We start from the raw sequence: 23,574 nt of genomic DNA on the forward strand, positions 1-23,574 counted from the left end.
TGTCAGACTATGCAATCAGGGACAAGTTTAATCTTTTAGAGAGACACACTGCCCTTGAGACTGGGCTCAGAGCCACATATCAACTTTAACTCTTCCTGGCTGTGTGACCTTGAGCGATTACTTAACCTCCCTGGGACCTTTTCTCATATATACAACGGAGATAAAAATATATCTACCTTGGGGATTTGTGAGGACTTAAAGACTTCACGTGAAGCTCTTAACACTGTGCTTGGCTCCTAGTCAGGGCTCAGGCATTAACAAGGGAAGAGTGTCTTCAGCTGACTCTATTCCCAAAACAGCCTTTCCCACTGTAGTGAGGGCATGGCTGGGGAAGGCAGTGCAGGGACATCCTTGGCAGCCACAACCCTCCAGAGATGCGGGACTGGTCCCCCAGCACTAGAGGAACCAGTTTAATTGCTCCATGTCCAAGGAAGGCCAAGACGCAAGTATCAAGTAAACACACTCAGAGGTCTTTATTCCTGACCCTGCAGACCACACTCCCAGGGCCCACAGATTACAGCTCTTCTCAAGATCCAACATGTTGCATTGATTTTAGTTACAGACAGAAATCCACATTCACTTAAAACTGGAGATTTGAGGCTGGAGGCGCAGGAAGCCAGTCTGTTGGTCAGCTGAGCCTTTGGAGCTCCAAGGCCAGCAGGAGTTTGGCCTGGGGTTGCCTCTCTTAGGGCATGGGACGTAAATTCAGGACACAGACGTGGAGTTAGACAGGAGAAGCTCTGCACCAGCTAGGGGGCTGAGGATCAAGTCTTCCCTCTTTACAAATATGCTGGCTCCCTCACTTCCATTTCAATGGTCCTTACACCAACTCCCACACTCTTGCAGCTAAAAAGAAGACAGGAAGGGAAGGAATAGCAATTCTATCGCTCCAGCTGCTCTTGTGTTTTGAACGCCTCTGGCCAAATGTGAGGGGACCAAAGGCAGTCCCCGAAGCAGGTGGTGTTGGAGCAGTCATGACACGCTGCTTCCCAGTGTGGCAGTTCATCAGAGGAGTTGGAGACTTGGCGGCAATCTGGTCAACAGCCAGAATGCACCCCACGCCAAGCCTCTACCCCTACGTGGTCACTGAAGTTCAAAGCTGATTCCACTGGCCAAGCCTCTGAGGCTGCAGCCAGAAACTACCCAGAGCCCTTTCCACCTGGGTTCTTGGTGGGGCACCAGAGCAAATACAAAAGGTGGCCCCCTGGTTTCCAGAGAGCCTGTGGCTGCTTTCTGCCAGATCCTGACTTAGCTCCTCACTCTTCTCCCCAGGTCCCCAAATCATATTTTGGTTTACTCCTCAAGAAAAAGGAAAATGCACTCTGCCAAATTCTAGCTGGACAGCCAGGCTACTTTTAAGAGCGGTGCAACTGCTGTTCTCTCTCCAGAGGGAGGCAAATTGATGTTTTGAGTTCTACGATAACTGACTGTCTCAGTGACTGACCTCTTAGGACATATAGAGAGAGGGAAAGGGTGGGGAGGAGGGTGGAGCTGATGGAAACTAAGATGCTGACCTCCAGGCTGGAGTGCTCGGGGAATGGGGTTGGTGGAAATGTTTCCCTGAGACATCAGGTGGCTTTCACAGTAAGAGGGTCAGCTGAGATCTTGCTTTTGTCTCCGAAGAAGAAGTGGCGAAAGCAGGAAGACATCTTACATTAGTTGTGTCTCTATCAGCTCTGGATGAAGAGGCTTGGCGAACAGCTCTCTGGGTCCCTGGAAGCCAGCTGCACTTCATCCTTGGGCTAAGGAATGGCGATTCAGTCTCAGGAGGAGAGCTAGTGCTAAGGATTTCCTGATGACCAACATTTCAGGAAAGTTCTTGGCCTGCGCTACATTCAACGGGTCAAATTCTACCTTCTTCCCAACAACATAGAGACGGCACCGAGGAAACAAGTGAGAAGGCAGGTCCCTGGGACCTGCTGGCACCAACGTAAAGTAGGGTATTTGGTCACTGAGGCTGTGTTTCCAGGAAATTCTACCACCACCACTCACTGGGTAGGGACTTTTCTCCTGGAAACAGCGATGAGGTATAAATAAACGTGTCAGAAAGGAGAGTCCACTGGTAACAGTTGTGCTGAAAATAACCAGGTGGCTCTGAAATTGAGAAGTCAGGCTGTACCGTAGGGCTCATCTTCTTGCTCACGTATTCCAAGCTTTAGGAATGGATTATAAATACTTTGGGCTTCTCTTCTGGCGATGGGGTACTGGCGAGTTCTATATTGTCCACAAGGACATTCTTGTCTTCTAGTCTAATGACAGTGGGCTCAGGGGCAGGAGGTGGGGTTGGGTTTTTGTGCATGTGGGGCAAGCTGGTCTGGCTGATGTCCAGGTCTTTGAAAGCATGAAGCATGAACACACCCAGGATGATGGTGATAAAGCCGGAGAGGGTGCCCACAATGTCCACAGCAGACATGCTGTACCACTCCTTAAACAGGATGACGGAGGAGGCAACCACCACTGTGGTAAAGAACACGTAGTAGATGGGGAACACCAGAGAGGTGTTAAAAATGTCCAGCGCCCTGTTGAGGAAGTTGACCTGCGTGCTGAGCGAAAGTGCTAGGATCAGGGACAGGATGTAGGGGAGGGGGTGCCGCACAACTGGCATCCCCTGGAAGAAGTTCTTTATGGTGATGCCCAGACCCTTGACGGCGGACACAGAGAAGGCCCCGATCACAGAGCAGATGAGGATGTAAACGAGGATATTCCTTTGCCCGTAACGTGGGGCAATGACGAAGATGAGGATGAGGCAGAACACCAGCAGAAGCACAGCAAACACGATGTACCCTTCAGGAAGGGAGGAAGAGAGAGAACCTGAGCTGTAGAGGATGCAATTAGCACCTAGAGCCCCCTGCCCACAGCAATGGGATGTTGCATTAAGAACTTGAGCTCTGGAGTCAAACATGGGTTCCAGTCCCGGCTTCACAATTTCTTTAATAACTTGGGCAAGGTATTAATTAAACCCCCAAGACCTCAGTTTCCTCATTTGTAAAATAGGGCTAATAATAGGACCTTCCTCATAGGGCTTTACTTTGGGGAGATTAAATGAGATAACGCATGCTATAGACTAAACGTGTCCCCCCAAATTCATAGACTGAAACCCTACCCCCAGTGTGATGGGATTTGGAGGTGGGCCTTTGGGAGGTGATTAGGTCATGAGGGTGGAGCCCTCATGAAGAGATTAGTGCCCTAACAAAAGGGACCCCAGAGAGTTCCTTTGCCCCTTCCACCATGTGAGGACACGGAGAAGACGGCCATCTATGAATCAGGAAGTAAGCTCCTGCCAGACACGAATCTGCTGGCACCCTGATCTTGGACTTCCAGCCTCTAGAATTGTGAGAAATAGATTTCTGTTGTTTATAAGCCACCCAGTCTATGGTATTCTGCTATAGCAGACCTAACTGATGAAGACAATGCATATAAAGCATTTAGAACAGTGCCTGGCACATAATAAACACTTAATAAATGGCATCACTATATATCAGGAGGGGAACCTGTAAGCTAACCTTAGGACCAGCCCAACTTTCTTTCTTTAGCGTGCCTCGTCCTCCAGGTGGCAGCACCTGAGATGCTCAGAACCTAGTCAGGCTCTCCACAAGATTCATCCCCCAGTGCCTTCCTGTTCACCAGGGCTTGGAGCCTACCTGTGTCTTTCATCTTGGCAGCCATCTCAGTGACAGTGGTGACCTTCTCTTCCTCAGGGGCATGTATCACCATCACTGTGCTGCCCGCCACACAGATGACACAGCCCAGCTTTCCCAGCAGACTCAGACTCTCTCTCAGGAAATATGAGGAAAGGATGGCACTGCACGTGGAAATAGGAGAAAGAGATTAGGCAGCCATGCCTGCCTCAGGGTCCTGAAGAAAAATGGGGGCTGAGCAAGTGCTCACAGAGAACAACAGATCAGGACTCACTACTCTCTCACGAAAGCTTTTCTAGACCCCCCCAAAAACATCTGAAATAGAAACTCATTTCTGGGAGGGTTACAGTGTGTGCTGGAGGAATTGACATACACATGGATTTCTTTCATTTTAGAGGCTGGGAGTGTCCCAAAACAGAAGTGTTGGAAGGGCCCTTCAAAGCACTCTTGTCTAACTTCCTACCCAAAGAGCACATCTTCTTTTAACACTGCAAACAGATGGCTCTCAGCCTTGGCTTGTATATCTCTGGTGAAAAGCAGCTCACTCCTTCATGAGGCAAATGAATCTATTATATGTTCATTGTAATTATTCACCAAAAATATGGTAATTTCTACTCATTGTCCCATTCCTATTCCTTGAGCCATACAGAACAAATCTATTCCTTCTTCCATTTCCTTATAATAATTCCATATATTATAAGCCAATATAAACAACCCAAATGACAATTATTAGCACTCTGTCTTGGGCATGTATTATGTATTAGATATTATGCTAGAAACTTCCCATTTATTATCTCACCTACATCTCACAACTCTTTGAGAAGTAAAATATGCTATCTCCATTTTTTAGATGGGAAAAGTGAGTCTTATAGAAGTCAAAATGACTTCGCAAGGTCATACGACTGCTAAGTAGCTAAGCCAGGACTTGGGCTTGTTCTGTCTAATTATAAAGCCTATGGTTTTTCCTCTACAGCTCATTGAAGAGAATTCTTGTGACTTTCCTGAGTCTTCTCTTTTCTTAGCAAAAAGCCTCTGGTTCCTTGCTATCCTTGGTGGCGTGATTTTCATTCCCCTCGTATCCTTTAGATGAGCCAGCAGGAGTGAGGGAAGAAGGGAGGGAAATTGGGCAAGAGAGGCATGATCGCTGGGGCACGCTTCTGTTTCTTTACAAAGGTGACATCCGTTTAGGATAAAAATCTGTTGGCTCACCCAGCACTCAATTAGCCTCCAAAGTCCTGGTTAAAGGTATCAGGAGAGAGGGAACGGATGTCCAAGTTCCTCTGCATGTCTCCCACGGCCCCTCTAAAACTACCAAAAACATTTAACCACAATGCCCACTCAAGAGAGTCTGGTGGCATCAGCACAGGCAGAGGTTACACCGGAGGATTCCCTGCCTCTTCCAACTTCCTGGGGGCGGGAATTTATAAACTAATCATACACACAATAGTGTGTCGCAGCTACATCAGCGAATTGTGCCATGTGAGTCATGGTCCTATTTGTTTCTTGACTGAGTAAATGCTGCAAACTTGTCATCAAGACGGTAATACAAAACAGAGGAAATTACGAGAACGGGGTGTGGTTAGCTGGGATTTACCAGGGCTCCAAGGTTAAGCCGACAATCAGAGTCAGCTTCAAATGGGGCTTCAGGACCCCCCACAGAGGAACCATTTTTTTGTAGCATGGAAGAATGGGGCAATGGCAATCACATGCATTTAACATCAGTTATTTGTAAAACTATGAAACATTTGAGAGGCAACATGGCATTGTGATTAACACCTGAACTCTGAAATTAGACTGCCTGGATGGGAGTCCTGGCCTAGACTCTTGGGATGTGGGTGACCTTGGCCAAATTGCTTAGCCTCTGCCTCAGCTCTCCTACTTTCTAATTAGGATTAAACGAGTTGATACGTGCAAGACATTTAGAAGATTTAGCACATAGTAAGCCCTCAATATATGTTAGCTGTGGTTATTGTTCAGTGCCAGGTCTGTACCACACACTTTCTGTGCATTATGTCATTTAGTCCTTGCAGCAATGCCTTCAGGTAGGTATTATTAGCATCCCCACTTAGCAGCTGGAGAAACTGAGCCTCAGAGTGGTTAACTGACTTGCCCATGGTAACGTAACTACTAGGTGGTAAAGCCAAGGTTAGAACTCAGGGAGTGTTAATCTGGGGAGGATGTTTTTGACTTTGATGCTTCTCCCAGTGCGGCACCAAAACATTGACTTGAGACATTCAGCTTGGCGGCAGTGGAAGCCCTTCCAACTGGTTTGGGCTTGGCCTGCCCTTCCATTGCCCAGTCAGTCAACGGGATGCTAGAGCAACTGGCAGCAAACGATCCAAGGGTCCAGAGTGCTGGACAGCACACTGCCACTTTCTGGGAGCTGGGACTGATTGCAAGTGGCAGGTGACCCCACTTGGCAGTTCCAAACCTCAACAAACTGAAAATTGGAAGGAGCCAGAGACAGCAAGAGAGGTGACAATAACCTTATGAGGATACTCAGTGCTCCCAGAGGTGTGATGACTGTTGCAGGAGCAAATGCGTAGGCCCCGAAGTTGGCAACTTCTCCAGCAGCCACTAGGAAATTAAGGGAGAAAAGAGGCTAGTATGGAGCCGATGCACCATCTCCAGCCCAAATGAATCTGGGTAGAGACGACTTCGTTCAGTATTCAACCATTCATAGAATCCCAGCCCAGCATTCCTTAAAACCCTGATCATTACGCTCTCTCCCTGGAGAATCTGATCAGGTCAGGCCCAGACTATTCTGATCAAATCTTTCCATTTTAAAGATGAGGAAGCCAGGCCCAGAGTCCAAGGTCACATGACGTGTTTGTAGTAGACGCCTTCTTGTTCTTGATGTCTCTTGGCTTCTAGTCCAGGCACTGTTAAGTGTATCTCAGGGACTGCCAATGTTTGGTCTGTATCTTCAAGGTAAGGTCTAGAAAGTGTTAATTATCAAATAAAGAAACAACTACAGCTATTGATTCTTTAGGTACGCGTTGGCCGATGTAGCTATCTTTCCCAGAGGAACTGTAGATAGTCGAGACTGACAGGCAGGTGGTTAGAAAGTCTGATATTTCCAAAGGGCCTAATTCACCCCATTTGAGTTTTCAGTTTGCAGACTCCTGCAAGTGCTTTTTCTGTCTTTCTGCTGGTGGAGAATGATCTGGGTCTGCCCTTTGAAATCAGATGATGAATATGATAGCTCTGGCTAAGACTGACATTAAAATCTGACTTAGGAAATTATAAATGGAAAGCTGGCTAATTTTCCATCCAAAGGAATTCGGGTTTGAAAGCCAGAGAGGGTGGGTGGAAAGCAGGAGAAATGTGTAAACGTGCAAATTTGGGCAAACCTTAAGTGGTAGACCAACCATATCCTAAGTGAGCCAACAAACTGCCTGTGGAATGGGGAAACTGGCTTAGAAGTCCCAGCAAGAAGACCAGGAGACTCCAATAGGCAGTAATATCTCCCTATGTTTCTAGGGAAGTTGAAAAAAATGCCTTTTTCATTTACCCACTCTGTACAAACCTCTCTGGGGATAGATGCTTCATGGACGAAAGACTGACTTTGGGCTGAGAAAGTGATCTGAGAAACATGTAAGATGTTCTACCTGCAAAGATTGCCAAGGCTCAGGTTCATACTTTGCACAATAGAGACGGAAATGCCCCATCCACCCCTCCTTTCATCTCTGCCTCTGCCATCAATAGGTCACTGTCATTAGCAGCAAAGAACACACTTACTGGTGAGAAATCCAGCCCACCACATTGCATCCTTCAGGTAGCCATAGCCTCCATCCACTGTAGAAAGGAATGGACACAAAGTTAGAGCTTGGCCCCACTTTCTCAGGCACCTTCACTCCCCAGTCTCTAAGGGTTCAATATATGTCAGCTGCAGTTAGTCCTGGGAGCTTGCTTCCGGGCCCTTTCCTGGGTGAGCTCATCCATTCCCAAAGTTTTAAATACCGTCTATATGCTGGTGTCTCTATTTCGTATATGTACCCTGATCCTTTCTTCTGAGCCCTGATGTATATCTAATTGCTTACTTGATAACTCTTGGATCTCTCGCAGGCATCTCAAACTCCATCTTAAATGGAACTCTTGAATTTATGGGGCTTCCCACCTATCCATCAAATGAAACTCAGTAAATGGCACCTCCGTGTACCTAGTTGCTTCAGCCAGAAAGAAGGGAATCCCCCTTGACTCCTCCCACTCCTCCACTTTCTGCATCTACTCCATCCTGCTGATTCTGTCTCCAAAAAGCAACACGTGTGTCCACTCCACTGCCACCACCCTACTCCAAGGCATATCAACTCTGGCCTAGGTTGAGGCAACAGCTTCCTATGGTTCCTCTGGTTCTATTCTCATCCCTTTTTAATCCATTCCTTTCTGAGCAGTCTGTGGTCTTTTAAGAATGTGAATCAGATTATGCCACTCCTCAGTTTACAGCTGGCCAATGCCTTCCAAACACTCTTAGGATAAAGACCAGAATCCTTCACAAGCCTGTTCTTAGTTTTGACCCTGCTCACCTCTCCAAAGGCATCTCCTGCCACTCTTCTTACTACAGTCTAGCTGCTCAGGCTTTCGATTAGTTCTTCAGAAATGATGAGCTCTTTTCAGCCTTAAGAGCTTTGCACATGCTTTTCCATGTCTGGAATAGAATAGTCTTCTTAACGATATTTGCGTAAATCTACACCCACTCTATAGGTGTCTGCCTGAAGGTTGCTTCCCCTATGATGCCCTCCATGACCCCCTTATCTCTACTATTTCCCTTGGGATTCTCTTTCATCACACCCAGCTCTTCTCCTTCATGACACTTATCATTTATTATCTGCATTGATCTGTTTATTTTCTGGCATTTCTCCCTCTAAAATGGAAGCTCCATGAAGCCAGAAATGTGCCTGCTTTGTTCACATGGGGGGCTCAGAGCCTGGTACATAGTCAATACTCAATAATATTAGCGATGATGATGATGATGATGATGATGATGATAATGATGGAAGGATTTTAGACAGCTTTGTGAAAATCCAAAAATTGTATGTCGCTTTTTGTGAATGCCCATTTTTCTCAGAAGATTTTAGCTTTCATCAGGTTCATAAAGGGGTCAGACTCTCCCATAAAAGCTAAGAGCTCTGAGAGCATTTTACTCTAAGGGCTAAAATCTCAGAAGATGTTGAAATAGCAGATTGGAGGAAAAAGTTGACTCCAGGGAAGGTGCCTTTCTGAATGGGCAATGATACCTCCCCTGCTCTCCCCTGAAGTCAAGCAGCTGTTTTTCTCACACTTTGGGAGGGCTCTGGCCTTTCAAACACTTATCCAGAAGTGAAGGATAGAGCAGCAATGACCAGTGCTCCAGACTTCATGCTCACACCTCACAGCTCTCCATTGGAGAGCGAACCTGGCTTTAGACCTGGGTGTCCAACTGCCTGCTGGGCCATCCCGCTTAGCTAACTGTAATACTAATACCAGTGCTTACCCTGTGCCAAGCATCTGTCTAAACACACTACAGGTCTTCATAACAGTCTTTGAGTCTGGAACTATCCTTATCCCCATTTCACAGATAAGGAAACTGAGGCACAGGAAAAATACTTTTCTTGCCCAGGCTCACATGACCAGGAATTGAAGAGCTGGAGCTGGAGCCCCAGGAATTGGCTTCCAAAGTTCAATGTCCCACAGAACATTAAACTGAACATGTCCAAGCTTGAACATATCATCTTCCCATAAACCTGCTCCTCCTGCATTCTTTATCTCAGAAAATAGCACCCTCAGTTCCCCAGTTGCTCAAGTCAGAAAGCTGAGTCATTCTTGACCCTGTTTTTCACCCTCCCCTTGGAGCCAGTCAACACCAAATCCAGTAAGTTCTCTCTTCAAAGACTGTCTCTGGACTCTCATTGCTACTCCCAGGCCCAAGTTCTGTTGTCTCTCTCCTCTGATTGGTCTCCCAGCCTCCAGTCTTGTCCTCTAATCCATTCTCCACCCAGCAACTGGGGATATTCTCACATCATAAGCCAGCCTAAGTCACTCCTCTGCATAGAGCCTTTCAGTCACTGACAATTGCACTCAGACTCTGGAGCCCACTTTACAGGACCCTTCATGGTCTGGCCCTCACCCCATCTCTTAGCCCTCATGCTCCAGCCATCCTGAACCACTTTCAGTTCCTAGTGTCACTCACGCTCTCTCTCCTCGGAGCCTTTGCACATGCTGTTCTTTTTGCCTGGAACACTACATCTCCCTCTCTTCCCCTCCACCTTGCTATCTCCTCATTATTTATTTCTTGGCTTCTAGATCACCTCTTACAGAAAGCTCCCCTACCCCCTAAGCCTGAGCTTTACATGCCCCTCCAAAATATTCCATAGCATTCTGGATTTTCCCCGTGATAGCACTTAACACACTACAGAACAATTGTCTATTGTCTTGCCTGTCTCTCCCACTCAACTCAATGCCCCACAAGGCACTGCATCCCCCTGTCTGAAAGATACCTGGCACACAGCAGGTACTCAATGAATGATTAAATGAATGAATTCTTTTACACATGATTCCTTTTCTCAAGAATCATTTCATGGATACACATCTTATTTTCCAAACAAGCAAATCTCTCTGGACAGAGACTCAGCAATTCTTTTGTGGCCTATAAGGGAACTCAGTTTGATGGTAAGCAAGGGCATACTAGTGTCTGACATTCTTCTGGGCAGAGGTATTTATATTCCCATTTTTCAGGGAAGTTGTGACTTGCCTTGCCTATGATGACACAGCTGGTAAGAAATAAAACCAGGACCAGCCTTAGGGTTTCTGATTCTTGACCCTGAGACTTTCCTCTCTCTTCACTCCAATTAACGTATCTTGAAGTTGGCAGGAAATATTGGATTGCAAAGGAAGGTCACCTGTTGGTGGATTGAATTCCCAATGGGGTTGACAATGAGCCTTTGTGCCCAACTACGCCAGGCTCTCAAACTGCTACAGTGGTCCCTGTAAGGAGGTTCACGGGGCTGGCTAAGGGCTCAGCTGCCTAGCACACCATCCCCACCCGCCCCCCAGGAGCCTACCAGCCCGTGTGGCCCCCGAGGCCACCAGTCGCAGGAGGCCTTTCTTCTTGAGGATGACGCTGCTGCCGATGAGGAAGCTGGACAGGAAGGCCAGACCCAAGCCAATGTAGAAGCTGTAGTTCTGCCTAAACCTCTCCTGCCAGCTGTGAGAGGTGACATTGCTGGGCATCTCAGGGCTGAGGTCACCGACGACCTGGCACAGGACTTGTCGGGAGGAGCAGTATAGGCTGATCAAGGAACCTAGAGGGGAAGACCACAGTGAGAGAGTCATGCTGGGGACGTTTGCACACTTTAACAATTGGAATTGGCCACTGTTTCAGACCCACTGCTTCAGCTACTGTGGGGTTCCGTCCACACACTGGGCCTCAACCTAAAAATAACAGTTAACATTCACTGAGTGCTTACTCCAGGCTAGGGGCTTTATTTGCATGAATGCATCAAATTCTTACAACCACTTGTCAGATAAGTGCTGTCTTAAATTCCCATTTCATAGATGTGGAAATGGAGGCCATGAGAGGTCAGGTATCTTGCCCAATAACACAGGTTGTCTGACTCCAGAATTCCAGCACATAACCACTAAGCTATGCTGATGCCCCAAACACCAAGCATGGTCCCCCAAGCTCTCAGGCATCACTGAATCTAACCTCTTGCCCTCCACAGGAATTCCCGCCTAGCCTCTGGGCACACCGGCCTCCAACAGCTCAGGATCACACAGGATTCTCTCCTTCTCCTCACTTATGTATCCCTAACTCCAGCCACAAGGGACACACCTGACAGGTAACATGAGGGAGTGAAGGTAGAGAGTCCACAGCCCATTCTAGGCCTGAAGATGAGTAAATACGAGCCTCCTGTTGGTTAGAACTGACCATTCCCAGCCCTTACTTCTAAGACCTCTGGTGTGAGTGGTCAGTGGCTGGGACCTCCCTCAGGCCTCAGAGGGATAGGTGTCCCTACCATCTCATGCAGAATCTGTCTTTAGTTTGCTTTCCAAGGCCTAGAGTCCCAAGAGTCTGAACCAGCCCGCATGCCCCAGATCCAGTCCACCCTTGCTTGCCCTTTTGGCACAAACACCAAGGACAACAGGACAAACCTGGGCATGAGGGGCAGATCCTCAGTGAGAAGAACTAAGCTGCCCAAGTTCAATGAAACAGTACAAAGCATAGCCAATAACCCTCCAGTGCCAGTACTCACATGGCCTCTGCTCTGCGGCTTTCCATGAGCATTCCTATCATGGAGAGGGCACAATGACCAGGTCCAGGGTTTTAGCTGAAGACGCTGGGCCCTGATAAGTTCAGTAACTTGCCTAAAGCTATACTGGTTGCAAGTGGTGCAGCCAGAATTGTTCCCCAAGCCCATCTGACCCTAAAGCCCGTGCTCTTAACCATCACACACCCCTACCCCCTGTCCTCCCATGAAGCAGGCAGCAAGGAGGGTGGGGCTTCATTTGGCTTCTTGAGGGAAATTATAAAACATGAATTCAGTACCAACTTGTAGAAATCAGGAGATTTCCCATGAAAATTCAGCTTTTGAGCTGTCTTTGCTTACCTTAGTGGGCATACCTTTCCACAGGCAATGATGGGCTGTAGCCGAGCAGCGGTTGCCCCCCTAGACAGGACAAGCTCTTTGTAATTCCCCAGAGTCTGTACTGGCTCCCTGCAGGCATTTTTGTTATGTGCTCAGCCCCTGAGGCATTTGAGTTTGTGACCTCTGGTGGTAGGAGGTCTTTTTCAAACTGTGTGTCACAAAGGCCTGGGCTCCCGTGCCAAGGACATAAGCCTGGGCCAGGCACTTCTTGGACCAATTAGAACTCGAGGTTAGTACTAGAAGGGCCGCAAAGTCCAAGATCAGGCAGCACCGGCTTTGGCATATCTGGAGTACAGAGTGGCATCTTGGTGGAACAGAGTACGGGCAATGTTGACTGTTCTTCCTTGGCACAGAGGCACAGAACAACAGAGCTGAAAGAGCCCTTAGATGGCAGCCAGTCTAACCCTCCTACTTTCAGCTGGGGAAACTGAGCCCCTGAGAAGAAGAAGGACTTGCTTGAGTCTCACAAAAACCCTGGTAGCAGAGCTGGGTCTGGAACCCCCCAGGGGACATCCATGTGTCTTTTGCAGTGAGAGATCTCTCTTTCTGACACCTGTGTCACAATCAAGAGAAGATGAGACAAGAAGCCATCTCGGTCTCTAATCAAACTGGTTCTGATGGCTCACTCCTGTTCCTCAGTTTGGACACGAGTTGAGTCTGGGGAGTTCCCTGAGCTCAGGAAATGAGCCAGAGCCTGGGAGGATGTGGGCCAAGGAAGGTGACTCCCAAGAGGAAGGCCAAGCCCATTCCCACATCCTTCACCTGCCCTCCTGAAGGTGTGTCTCCAGCAGGTGGAGCCAAAGGGTGGGCTTGGCTGTTTGGGGGAGTCCTGAAGCACCCAAGGGGTGCAGCACCCTCCAATGAGTTAGGTTCTCCCATGGGGTAAAAAGAAAAAGAGAGAGGGGTGGTGGCCAAAATCACCCAAATCTCAGAAGTCCAGTTTTGAGAAGGATGCTCAGCTGACAAATGGGCGTTGGGCCAGTTGATTCCTGCCTCTCTTCTCGAATAGGCTAGGACCGGAGAACACACTCTTCCCCAGGGGAAGATGAGGCTGGAAACGGACTGCCTTAGTCAGGACACCAAAGCCAGTGAACACCCAACAGGCTGGCTTTGAAAGTTTCACTGGAGAAGAGAAGTTAGAGAAACAGGGATATGCCACAGCTGCAGTTCCAAGAGGAAAATGGAGCTATACCAAGAAAGGAGTTGAGGATCCTAATAAGAGTGTACAGATTTTAGAATCCAAAGGCTCTAGTTTCAAATTCCATTTGCCAGCTATATTACCTTGAGCAAACTATCAGACTTTTCAGAGCCTGAGTTTCTCTGTCTCCAGAATGGAGACATTAAGGTAATAATACCCACCTGGCTTCTAGAGTTGTATTAAGGATTAATGAGATAACGCAAGTAAAGGGCCTAGTCCACTACCCGGTTCATGGTAAGAACTCAACGTAAAGCCAAGGGTCTTTCCGTATCCTTTCCTGAGGGTCTTCTTTCCTTCCTTTTTCTAAAAGGTGTGTGTGGGTTTTGGGGTGTTGAGTCTGCGCCCCTCGCTCCTGTCTTTGGTGCGCTCCAGAGAGACAGCCAGACCTGGGCAGGTACTAAAATCTGCAGCAACCACCCTGTATACGTAAAAAAACCTGCAACCTCCCACCTCTAGGTCGACCTGGCCCAGCCGATAATGCCCGCCTCCGCCTCCTCCCTCCCGCATACGTCCCATTTTCTCCCATTCTCCCTCTCAGTCACCCAGCTCCACAGATGGGGGAAGTCAGCCAGAATCCTGCTCCTCCCCAAGACGGGCCTGAGAACTGAGTGGGAAACAACTCGTGCTGACCTCCCCCACTCTCCAGTTTTTGGGCCCCTGGCAGGAGAGGATGCGAAGGAAAGGAGCGGCGGGGAAGGGAAGGCGCGAAGCGCGGAGGCCCCCGTGTCCCCGCCCGGCCCGCACGCACCGTTCCCGCAGCTGGCGTTGCTGGCCGGCAGCTCCATGGGGCCCTGGGCGCGCGGACAGACGCGCGGGCGGACGGCGCCCCCGGATCCCCGGCTCCGGAGCAGGTGGCAGAGACTTGTCCCCCGCGTGGCCGGCGTGCGAGAAGCCGCCGGGGTGGGAACCCAGGGGTGGGGAGAATGACGCGCCCCAGAGGGGGAGGGTCCCTGGGGAGGAGTCAGCTGGCGTCTTGGGCAACTCCATGGGCCGGGGGCCCGGCGCTCGAGCTGCCCGCGGAGGAGCGCGCGCCGTCCCGGGGTGCGGAGGCTGCCCGTGTCGCCGCCGAGAAGTCACCGCCCGGCGCTCTCGGCAGCAGGCGAGGGAGCGGGTCCCTGGGCGCCGCCCCTCAGCGACGCCGGGAGCCGCACCCAGTTCCATCCTCAGTGACAGAGCTGATGGCCCCAGGATGGTGAGGGAGGGGGAAATTTTCAGGCCAAGGTGGAAGTTGGAACGTGGGTGTTGGAAAGGGTCACTGCTTCCAGTTGGGGCCCTTTCCGGCCAGGAGGTCCAGGACCCTGGGTTTTTTCCTTCCTTCATGCTTTCCTGGCTTCCCACCTCCCTGTCTTATTCATTCATTCAACATAGGCCTGATCTGTGCTGGGCACTAGGACACTACACAGCAGACACATCTTGGTGCCCAATAAATGGTCAATACATACATGTGGAATGAATGGGTGATAGAAGCTTGGTAAATTGAATGGAAGAGGGAAAGGAAGTGAATGGAGACCAAAATGAGCCAAATTGCCTGTCCCCCAAGAACCTTATATAGTAATAGGAGAAACAAAATGGAGTCAACTATCTAGAGACCGGTGTTTTCCAAATCACCATTAAAAAATAGTGGTGATGGAAAGAATAGTTGTTACTGTGGGTAATAGTAAAAGAAGCTAGAGAAATACTGACCTGGACTGTAAAAAAACTGTGCAGTGCCTGCTATAGGCCAGGCACAGTCGTTAGTGCTGAAAAATCCTGCTTCATTTCATCCTGATGACATCCATACGCAGTACATACTTTTATGATTTACAGAAAGGAAACTGAGGCACAGAGCCATCATGTAACTTGCTCAGACCCCAGCTAGCGAGGGGAAGAGCCAAGATCAAATGCACGGTCCCAGCACCCACACTAAACTGCCTGTCATTTTAGACTGAAATAAACTCCTGCTCTGGTGCAGTGATGATGTGGGACTGCCAAGAAAGCAGTGGTCACTTCTGACAGTGTCCGTCACTGGCCTCCTGCACGAGGCAGTTTTCAAAAATAATTCTGTACCGAGTCTTCACTACGGGACAGACACTGCACTAACCCTTGACAGGCGCTATCTCACCAAGGCCTCCTGTGAGGCAGGTACCATTCTTATTTCCGTGGCACAGATGAGAGGAAACTGTATTTTAAAACTTTTCATTACGGGGGCCAGCACAGTGGTGTAGTGGTTAAGTTTCCGGCCTCCACTTCCGACCAGGTTCGCTGGATCAGGTTCAGATCCCAGTCGTGGACCTACCTACCGCTTATCAAGCCATGCTGTGGCAGGCGTCCCACCTATAAAGTAGAGGAAGATGGGCACAGATGTTAGCTCAGGGCCAGTCTTCCTCAAAAACAAACAAAAAAACCCTTTTGATTATGAAATAATTTTAGATTTCCAGAAGAGTTGCAAAAATAGTACAGAGAGTTCCCATATAGAAAAAACATATTGTAAACACTCTGAGAAACTTGCCCCCGACGTCCCACAGCTAAAAGCAAGGGCACCCGGAGTAAATGGAGCTGCTCTGCCCCCAAGCCTGTCCTCCCAGCCACCACACTCCACCCTCTACTTGTGGCCTTCTAGCCGGGCTCTCCCAGCATATGGCTTCCCCTAATTGCTGGGTGACTTTAAACAAGTCACTTAATCTCCATGAGGATCAGTTTCCCCACCTGTCAAACAAGACAGCCCTTCCTGCTCCTTTCTGTGTGTGTGTGTGTGTGTGTGTGTTTGTGTGTGTGTGTGTGTGAACCACCACGGTTCACCCTCCCCCAGGGTGGGTGGGCAGGGCAGAGATTAGAAGGGAAAGGGAAGTCACAGATGTTGCCAACAGTATGTATCCAAGTTCACCGGTCTTTAAGGGCACCCAGGCCTGCCCCTGACTTTAGAGGGATGTGGGGCCACAGTTCAAATGGAGGTGAGAACCTCCAAGACCAGTATGAATTGGAACACAGAGAAGCCAGAGATGGGATGACTAGCCCCACTAGGAAGTGATACTTCATTACAGAAAAATATCTGCATCCGTGCTACCTGAGAGGGAGGATTGCACAAGAGAATTTAACTTGTCTTTTCTCTTACCTAAGCATTTCTGCTGCTCAGATCCAATTTGTGCCACAAAACAGTGTCTGTCTCTGAGGCTGACCAGGGAACAGCCTTCAAACTCTCGCTGCATTCAAACTCGATTGCTTTTGTTCCAAGGACATCAGACTAGAGATGCGGAGTATTTCCTCCTGGCCTGGGCTTTTTAAATTACAAGAGAGGACGTTTAGTTTATGGTTGCATTGGGCCAGAACTGAGCCCGGAGCTTGAGGGACGGGCGTACACACGTTCTTTAATACATTTCTGTTTGTATGTGTTTACAATTTGTGGAGCTGCTAAGTTTCAGGGTATGCGGCAGGGGCCCCTTGCCCTGAGTGAAAGGCAACACTGAGTTCACCCTGTGCTTTGAGACTGGGCTCTTCAGAGTTAGGTAAATTTCACGTTTTAGGGCAATGGGCGGAGGTGCAGGGAGCTGGGATCTACTGGAGGGCCTTCCACACAGTCTCTGGGCCTCAGGCTCCCCATTTGTTCTAGGAGGGGGCAGGCCTTGCCAGGGCTGGCATGAGCATCCCCAAAGCACCCTGGGAGTGCAGACATAAAGGGCCCCATTGAACTGCAGGCTCGTTGGCTGCTGTCCTGACAAAGCCCTTTTCTCCCTGAGCCACAATAGCCCTGTCAGGCAGGTAGCAGGGCCGGCAGCATTGTCTCCCCAGAAAAGAACAATGGGGTTCACTGTCTGTCCCAGGCTCTGTCTCCCAGGGAGGGCGGGCGGCTTTAGAAGAGTCTGACCAGCCAGGGACAGATGGGCTGTGTCCTTAGCCAGCCAGGCGCTGGTGAACCAGTCACATCTCATTTGGCCAATTATTCAGGGATGAGCAGGAACACAAATTTACCAAAACTCAAATTCCTAAAAATGTGACTTTTCTAAGTGCATGTCTAAATGTTTCATGTTATAGAGGTGTAGTGTCCAATATGGCAGCCACCAGCCCCATGTAGCCAATGAGAACTTGGAAAGTGGCTCTTCTGAACCTTGGTGTATGTGATAACAGGCACTTTTAACCTTTTGGACCAGATAACACTTGCTTGTGGCTGTCCTACGCACTGTAGGATGTTTAGTGACTTTCCTGGTCTCTGCCCTCTAGATGCCAGTGGCACACAGCCACTGCACCCCCCCGTCCCCCTCCTCCCCTCTTGTGACCACCAAAAACAACCCAGACAATTGCCAGAATCTCCCCGATTGAGTGTAAAAAGAAGTGTAAAATATCTCACTGATGATCTTTTAATATTGATTCCATGTTGAAATTACAATATCTTAGATATGTTGGGTTAAGTAAAATATATCATTAAAATCGATCTTCCCTATTTCTTTTTACTTTTTATGAAGTGGCTACTAAACAATTTAAAATCACGTATGTGGCTCACATGTATTTCTGTTGGACAGTGTTGTTATAGAAGAAGAAACTGAGGGCCAGGGAGGGAAAATGACCAGCAGAAGATCCCAGAGCAACAGAGAGGCAGAGTCAGGGCTCCAACCACGTTTCCAGGCAGGCACCCTAGACCAACTTGACTGCTCCACACAGCTTCATGGCTGAAAGGAAATCCAAAAATCAATGCACTGGGTGTTTCCAGTGTGGTTCAGCCAAAAAGCACTGACAGAGGAATAGAGGGTAGAGACATGAATAATATCAATGGTGTTTGTAGAGCCCTTGTTATATGTTATATGCACGCTCATTTAATCTTTGCAACAATCCTGGGAAGTAGGTTCTATTATTATTCCCATTTTCCAGATGAGGAAACTGAAGTCCAGTGAGGACACTCAGCCTGTACGTTGAGAAGCCAGAACCAAACGCAGATACTCTTTTCAATACTACACAGACTTCTTATAGTCCTGGGTCTAGAACCACGCCACAAAACTCCATTGGGTCATTCTCCTCCTGGCACCCCAACCTAGGTGAAAGGGCTGGGCATGCTGTAGCTTTCAGTTCTTTCCAGCCCTGAAGAGCTGGTCTTCTGGGCAGGGTGGGGAAGGACAGATGGCTGTCACCTCCATCATGCTGACCTGGAATCATGGGAATCTGGACGGTGGACATGCAGAGGCAGGCCCACCCTTCTTCTCCAGATGGCCGCTGTCCTCACAAAGAGCTTTATTGTCATCGGAAATAATGCTTGGAATGGACACAGGTGCACTCAGACCAACTCTAAGAAGAGCACCATGGCCAGGAATGCAGTCTGCACAAAACTGGCATCAATAATGATTATTAAAACAGGATACTATTACTGAGTTCTTTCTCTGCGGGCTATGCACTTTGCAGGCATTGGTTCACATGGTCATTACAATCCCTTACTCTGGGTACCATTTTAAGTCCCATTTTACCAATGAGGGAACTAAGGCTCAGAGAAGTGAAGTGACTTTCCCAAGGTCACACACAGTAGTGGAGACAGAATTTCAAGCTGGGCTTGTGCATCCCCAGAGCCACTCTCCTAACCAAGGCATTGGTTTGAATAGGCCAGAGCCTTCTTCCCAGACCTCTTCCTGGTCCTCCTCTGTCTGGAGTAGCTAAGAAGACTAGGGCTATCCAAAAACCAAATGGGGTGGCTGTACAGCCTTCTCATCAGCTCTCCTTCAGAGTTAGAGCTGGAAGGGCTCAACTAATCCAACCATCATAGTTTTTAGATGGGGAAACTGAGGCACAGAGCAGGGCAAGGTCATGCCCAGCATCACTACTAATTTGTGGCAGAATCAGGGCTTCACTCAAAGTCACTTGAATCCGAATCAAGCACTTTGATCTCCCTCAATGCTTTCTTTCTGGGCAGAAAGGGCTGCCCTTAAGGCATATGATGAGTTATTATTTTATTGGCCACTTTTTAAGGGTGAGCCAGTGCACTAAGGATTTCACACACCTTATCCCATTTACTCCTCCCAGTGAGCCTATGAATTAGGTACTGTTACGATTCTTATTTTAGAGATAAGAAAACTGAGGCTCAGCAAGGTTAAGTAACTTGTCTGCAATTAAGTAGTGGAGGCGAGATGAAACCCAGCAGACTGATTCTAGAGCCAGTTTCTTAAAGATTTTATTTTTTTCCTTTTTCCCCCCAAAGCCCCCCGGTACATAGTTGTATGTTCTTAGTCGTGAGTCCTTCTAGTTGTGGCACGTGGGACGCCGCCTCAGCGTGGCCTGATGAGCAGTGCCATGCCCGCACCCAGGATTCGAACAGACGAAACACTGGGCCGCCTGCAGCGGAGCGCGCGAACTTAGCCACTCGGCCACGGGGCCAGCCCCTAGAGCCAGTTTCTTGACCACTCTTCTCAGGCTGATCACACTGTGTTTTTGGGATCTCCCATCAGAATATCTGCTTACGGATAGAAGAAGCTTCACGTTACTATGGAGGGCAGAGCTCATCCCGAGGAACACGTGGAAGGGCAGCATCGCTTGGCCTTGGTGTGGGTGTGCAGAGAGCCGAATGCACTTAATTTATGGAAAAGAACTTTAAATCTTATGGAAACCCAGCTATAGTTAAGATAATAATACTGAGATGAACTACTATGTGTTGCACAACTTCTGGGTAGCAGGTTCTTTGCATGAATTAACCTCCAATCCTTACAGCCATCCCACGAGGCACATGAAGTTATCTTAGTTTTACAGCTGATGACACTGAGACTCTGGGAGGTCTGGTGACTTGCTCAAGGTCACACAGATAACAAGTGGCTGAGCTGGATTTGAGCGGGTCCTCGAAGCTCCTTCTGCAATCTTTTCCATGCTCCCTGCCTTTCGCATCTCTGAGTCACTCTCAGGACAGAAACCTCAGGGTGGGGGCTCCAGGGGCCTGTGGCGATGCCCGTCCCCCGGGCTGTTTGGACCTGCAACATCTGGAATGTGGGAACAGGGAGGGTCAGGGCACCGTGAGCTTCGCAGCCAGAGTGAAGACTCTGATCCAAAAGTGGGAAGAGTCAGCTTGAAAATGAAGGACAAACATCAGCTGTTTTCTCTTTCAGACGTCGAAAAATAAACCCATCTTAGACTCTGATGCCTGAGAGGCTGGTGGAAAAAGAGGCAGGCGATGTGAGTTCTAGGCCCCATTCTGCCGCCAGCATGCTGGGACCTCTGGCAGTTGCCTCCCATTTGGGTCTCAGTTTCTGGAACATACGCAATGAAAATGAAGGTCTAGTTCGGTGGTTTTTAGAGCTTTCCCCCCTTTTTTCTGTGGGATTGGAGTGGGCAGCAAAACCTTCTTTCCAAACAGAAAGTTACATGGAAGGACAACATACAAACTCTTTAAAGAGGAGCCTCGTTTGTTGAGTCCGTGTAGGAGCTTGGAACTTGTCCCCTTGGCCTCCATGTTGTCTCCCTGCTGCCCCCTCCCCCACAGCAGCTAAGACATCCCCCACTGAGGCTAGGGAAGATCCCAGGTTGATAGTCGGGGCGTCCCGGGCACACAACACTTGCATCGGCCGTTCCTCCCATGGGATGCTCCCACAGAGCTGGTTTAGGCTTCAGAAGGATGACCAGAGACTCCACTGCATGGGGAGGTTCTTAAAGGGATGCTCATAGGCTCAGGACCTCCTCAGTTCTCCAGGCCCATTTGTCAGGACCTTGGACACAAGTACCTTGTTGCCAAATGGGTCTGAACACTCCTGTGTGGGTGACACAGTCTGAATCCCAGGGGGAAATTGCCACACACTCCTGAGTGGCACGCAGTGTGAGGCGTGTGCTGAGAGAGGTGTTTCATTTGTAAGCCTCTGACTAGCTCAGCCTCCTTCGGGGCTCCTGGGGAGGAAGAGCAGGTTTCGGTCCTGTGTGGGTCTCACTTTGGCCACACACTATTGTTATGTGGCCTTAGGCAAGTTACTTACATTTCCGGGCCTCAGACGTCTTATCTGTAAAACAGGGATAATCAGAATGATAAGATAATAATAAAGTTACCTCTTCCTGAATATTGGCTATGTGCAGACTTCATGTAAATGCTTCTTGTGTATTATATAGGCAAACCCTCACAATAACCTCATGAGGTAGGTGTCGCATTATCCATTTTACAGATACAGAATCCGAAGCACAGAGAAGTTAGGTGGCTTGTGCAAGTTCACACAGCCATAGCTAGCAAAAGGTAGAGCTAAGATGCAAACCCAAGCTTATCTGACTCCAAAGACAACATTTTCACCTGCAACATTATACCACCTTCTGAAATGAAACCTGCCTCAAAGGGCTGTTTTGAGAATCACAAAAGATAACCTAAGGCATAATCACAGAGCTGGGATGTAATAGGTGCTCAGTAAACGGGTTCCCTTTCCTTGTCCCTATGCTAGAAGCCCCATAGGTCCTCTACAGCCCTGAAGGAGATGACAAACGTCCACAATCCCACTCTCCCAGCAAGTTAAGCTACCGAAAGGGAGGAGAATTCCATCTGATCTCAGGAAAAATTACCTTTTTCCTGCAAACAAACTTCTTGAATGAGTGTTTCCCAAACTGTGTTCCATGAAACACCACTCCACCTTGTTCTGTGTTCAATAAATTTTGGGAAATGCTACATCCTCAGCCCTCCTCTTAGAGATGCTTATTGCATAGTAGCATATTAAAGGCACCCAGTAGTCCTGTTGTAAAAATCCTGCTTAATTTAGTTAAACCTGGAGAGTTCCAGACCTCATTCATCATGGAATCTCTCCCCACTCCCACCCCTGGCCACACACACAATGCTATTAACATCCTGTTCTAAAGAACAGGCTTGAGAGAGAAGCTGACTCTTGTCCATTTATGCAGATAATGCAACTAAGGGCCAGAGAGCTTCCGTGGGTTGTCCAAGGTCATACAGCTACCCGGTGGTAGCTTCTTTTGTAAATGAAGCCTTGTTCTCAAACTCACTACTGAGCTGCAGGGTAGAGAAGAGGTTAAGGGCAGGACCCTGGAGTTGGACAGGCTGGGTTTGTATCCTGCTTCCACCATTCTCTAGCCACGTGCCCTTGAGCAGGTTACTTAATCTCCCTGGGCCTCGATTTCCCCATCAGTTATATGGGGACAATATGGCATACACCTCATCAGGCTAACTTGGGGGTTCCGTGAGTTAATATATGAAAAGTGTTTGGAACAGGAGCTGGAACGAAGTAAGAAGTTAGTTATCACTGTCTCTGCTGGAGTTTGCATAAAATGAAGCTCACCAGAGGGACGGTGGCACTGCAGGCGAGGTCTGCTACTTTGGAGTCTGTGGCCAGCCAGGCCTTGCCAGAGGGAGGCTGGCCATTGGCTGGTGCCTCTGGGGAGCCCCTTCTCCAGCCAAAGCTCCCAGGAGTAGGGTGCTCCTACCCACCTCCCCCTGGGGCCAGGCCTCTAGGTGCTGCCAGACCAGACAGTTTCCATGAGTCTGCCTCCTCTCCCTGTCTCTTCTCCAAGCTCAGGGAATCCTCACTGCAGTGGTCAGTTTGTGAGGCCAGACAGGTCCAGGAGCTGCGGTAAGCAGGAAGCCCTGTACAAGAGGCATGGGCTTTGGAGCCAGATGGCCCTGATACCAAACCCAGGCTCTGAGACTTCCCACTTGGGTGATTTCAGCCAAGTCACTTAACTTCTCTGATTCTCAGTTCCTGCACTTCTAACATGGGGATAATAATGGCACCTACTTTCTAAGTTTGCTGTGAGGTACCAAGTAATAACAACCAATGTTTAGAAGGTGCTTACAACATGTCAGGCAGTGTTCTAGCAACCAGGGGTAGCTAATGTCATACGGATAAGACCCTGCTCTCATGGAGCTTACATTCTAGAAGCTTACGTTCTTATGCTACAAATAAGCAAATAAATAAAAAATAAATCAGAACATAAATAATAGATATAAAGAAAATAAAAAAGGATAAAGGGCAGAGAATGACTGATAAAATGGTCTGGGAAGGCCTCACTGAGGTGGTGATATTTAAACTGAGATCTGATTAACAAGGAGTAAACCATGGGAAAATCTGGGGGAAGAGCCTTCCAGACAAAGGGAACCGCCAGTGCAAAGGCCCTGAGGTGTGAGCAAGCCTGGTTTGTTTGAGGGACAGAAGGAAGGCCCTTTTGACCAGGAAGGGGAGAGTGGTACAAGATA

General features: G+C 48.7%; 1 protein-coding gene across 1 annotated transcript; it reads right to left on the bottom strand.

The window, feature by feature from the left end:
* Positions 1-449: 449 nt before the first annotated feature.
* Positions 450-14,569, bottom strand: NIPAL4 (NIPA like domain containing 4). Its single transcript, XM_014842712.3, has 6 exons — positions 14,209-14,569; positions 10,679-10,918; positions 7,380-7,436; positions 6,125-6,215; positions 3,642-3,802; positions 450-2,784 (listed from the first exon to the last, which is right to left on the bottom strand). The coding sequence occupies exons 1-6, from the start codon at positions 14,243-14,245 to the stop codon at positions 2,156-2,158; spliced, it is 1,215 nt and encodes a 404-aa protein (XP_014698198.3). The 5' UTR covers positions 14,246-14,569; the 3' UTR covers positions 450-2,155.
* Between the last annotated feature and the right edge of the window lie 9,005 nt (positions 14,570-23,574).

Source organism: Equus asinus, chromosome 9 (genome assembly GCF_041296235.1).
Source record: "Equus asinus isolate D_3611 breed Donkey chromosome 9, EquAss-T2T_v2, whole genome shotgun sequence".
Classification (NCBI taxonomy): domain Eukaryota; kingdom Metazoa; phylum Chordata; class Mammalia; order Perissodactyla; family Equidae; genus Equus; species Equus asinus.

What these genes read in the sequence shown, in the direction of transcription:
- NIPAL4 (XM_014842712.3), bottom strand. Translation starts at nt 14,245, where the DNA reads ATGGAGCTGCCGGCCAGCAACGCCAGCTGCGGGAACG. An exon ending in CAACGCCAGCTGCGGGAACG is followed by an intron (nt 10,919 to 14,208) that starts GTGCGTGCGGGC and finishes CTTCCCCTCTAG; the next exon opens with GTTCCTTGATCAGCCTATAC. An exon ending in GTGGGCTGGATTTCTCACCA is followed by an intron (nt 6,216 to 7,379) that starts GTAAGTGTGTTC and finishes TTAATTTCCTAG; the next exon opens with TGGCTGCTGGAGAAGTTGCC.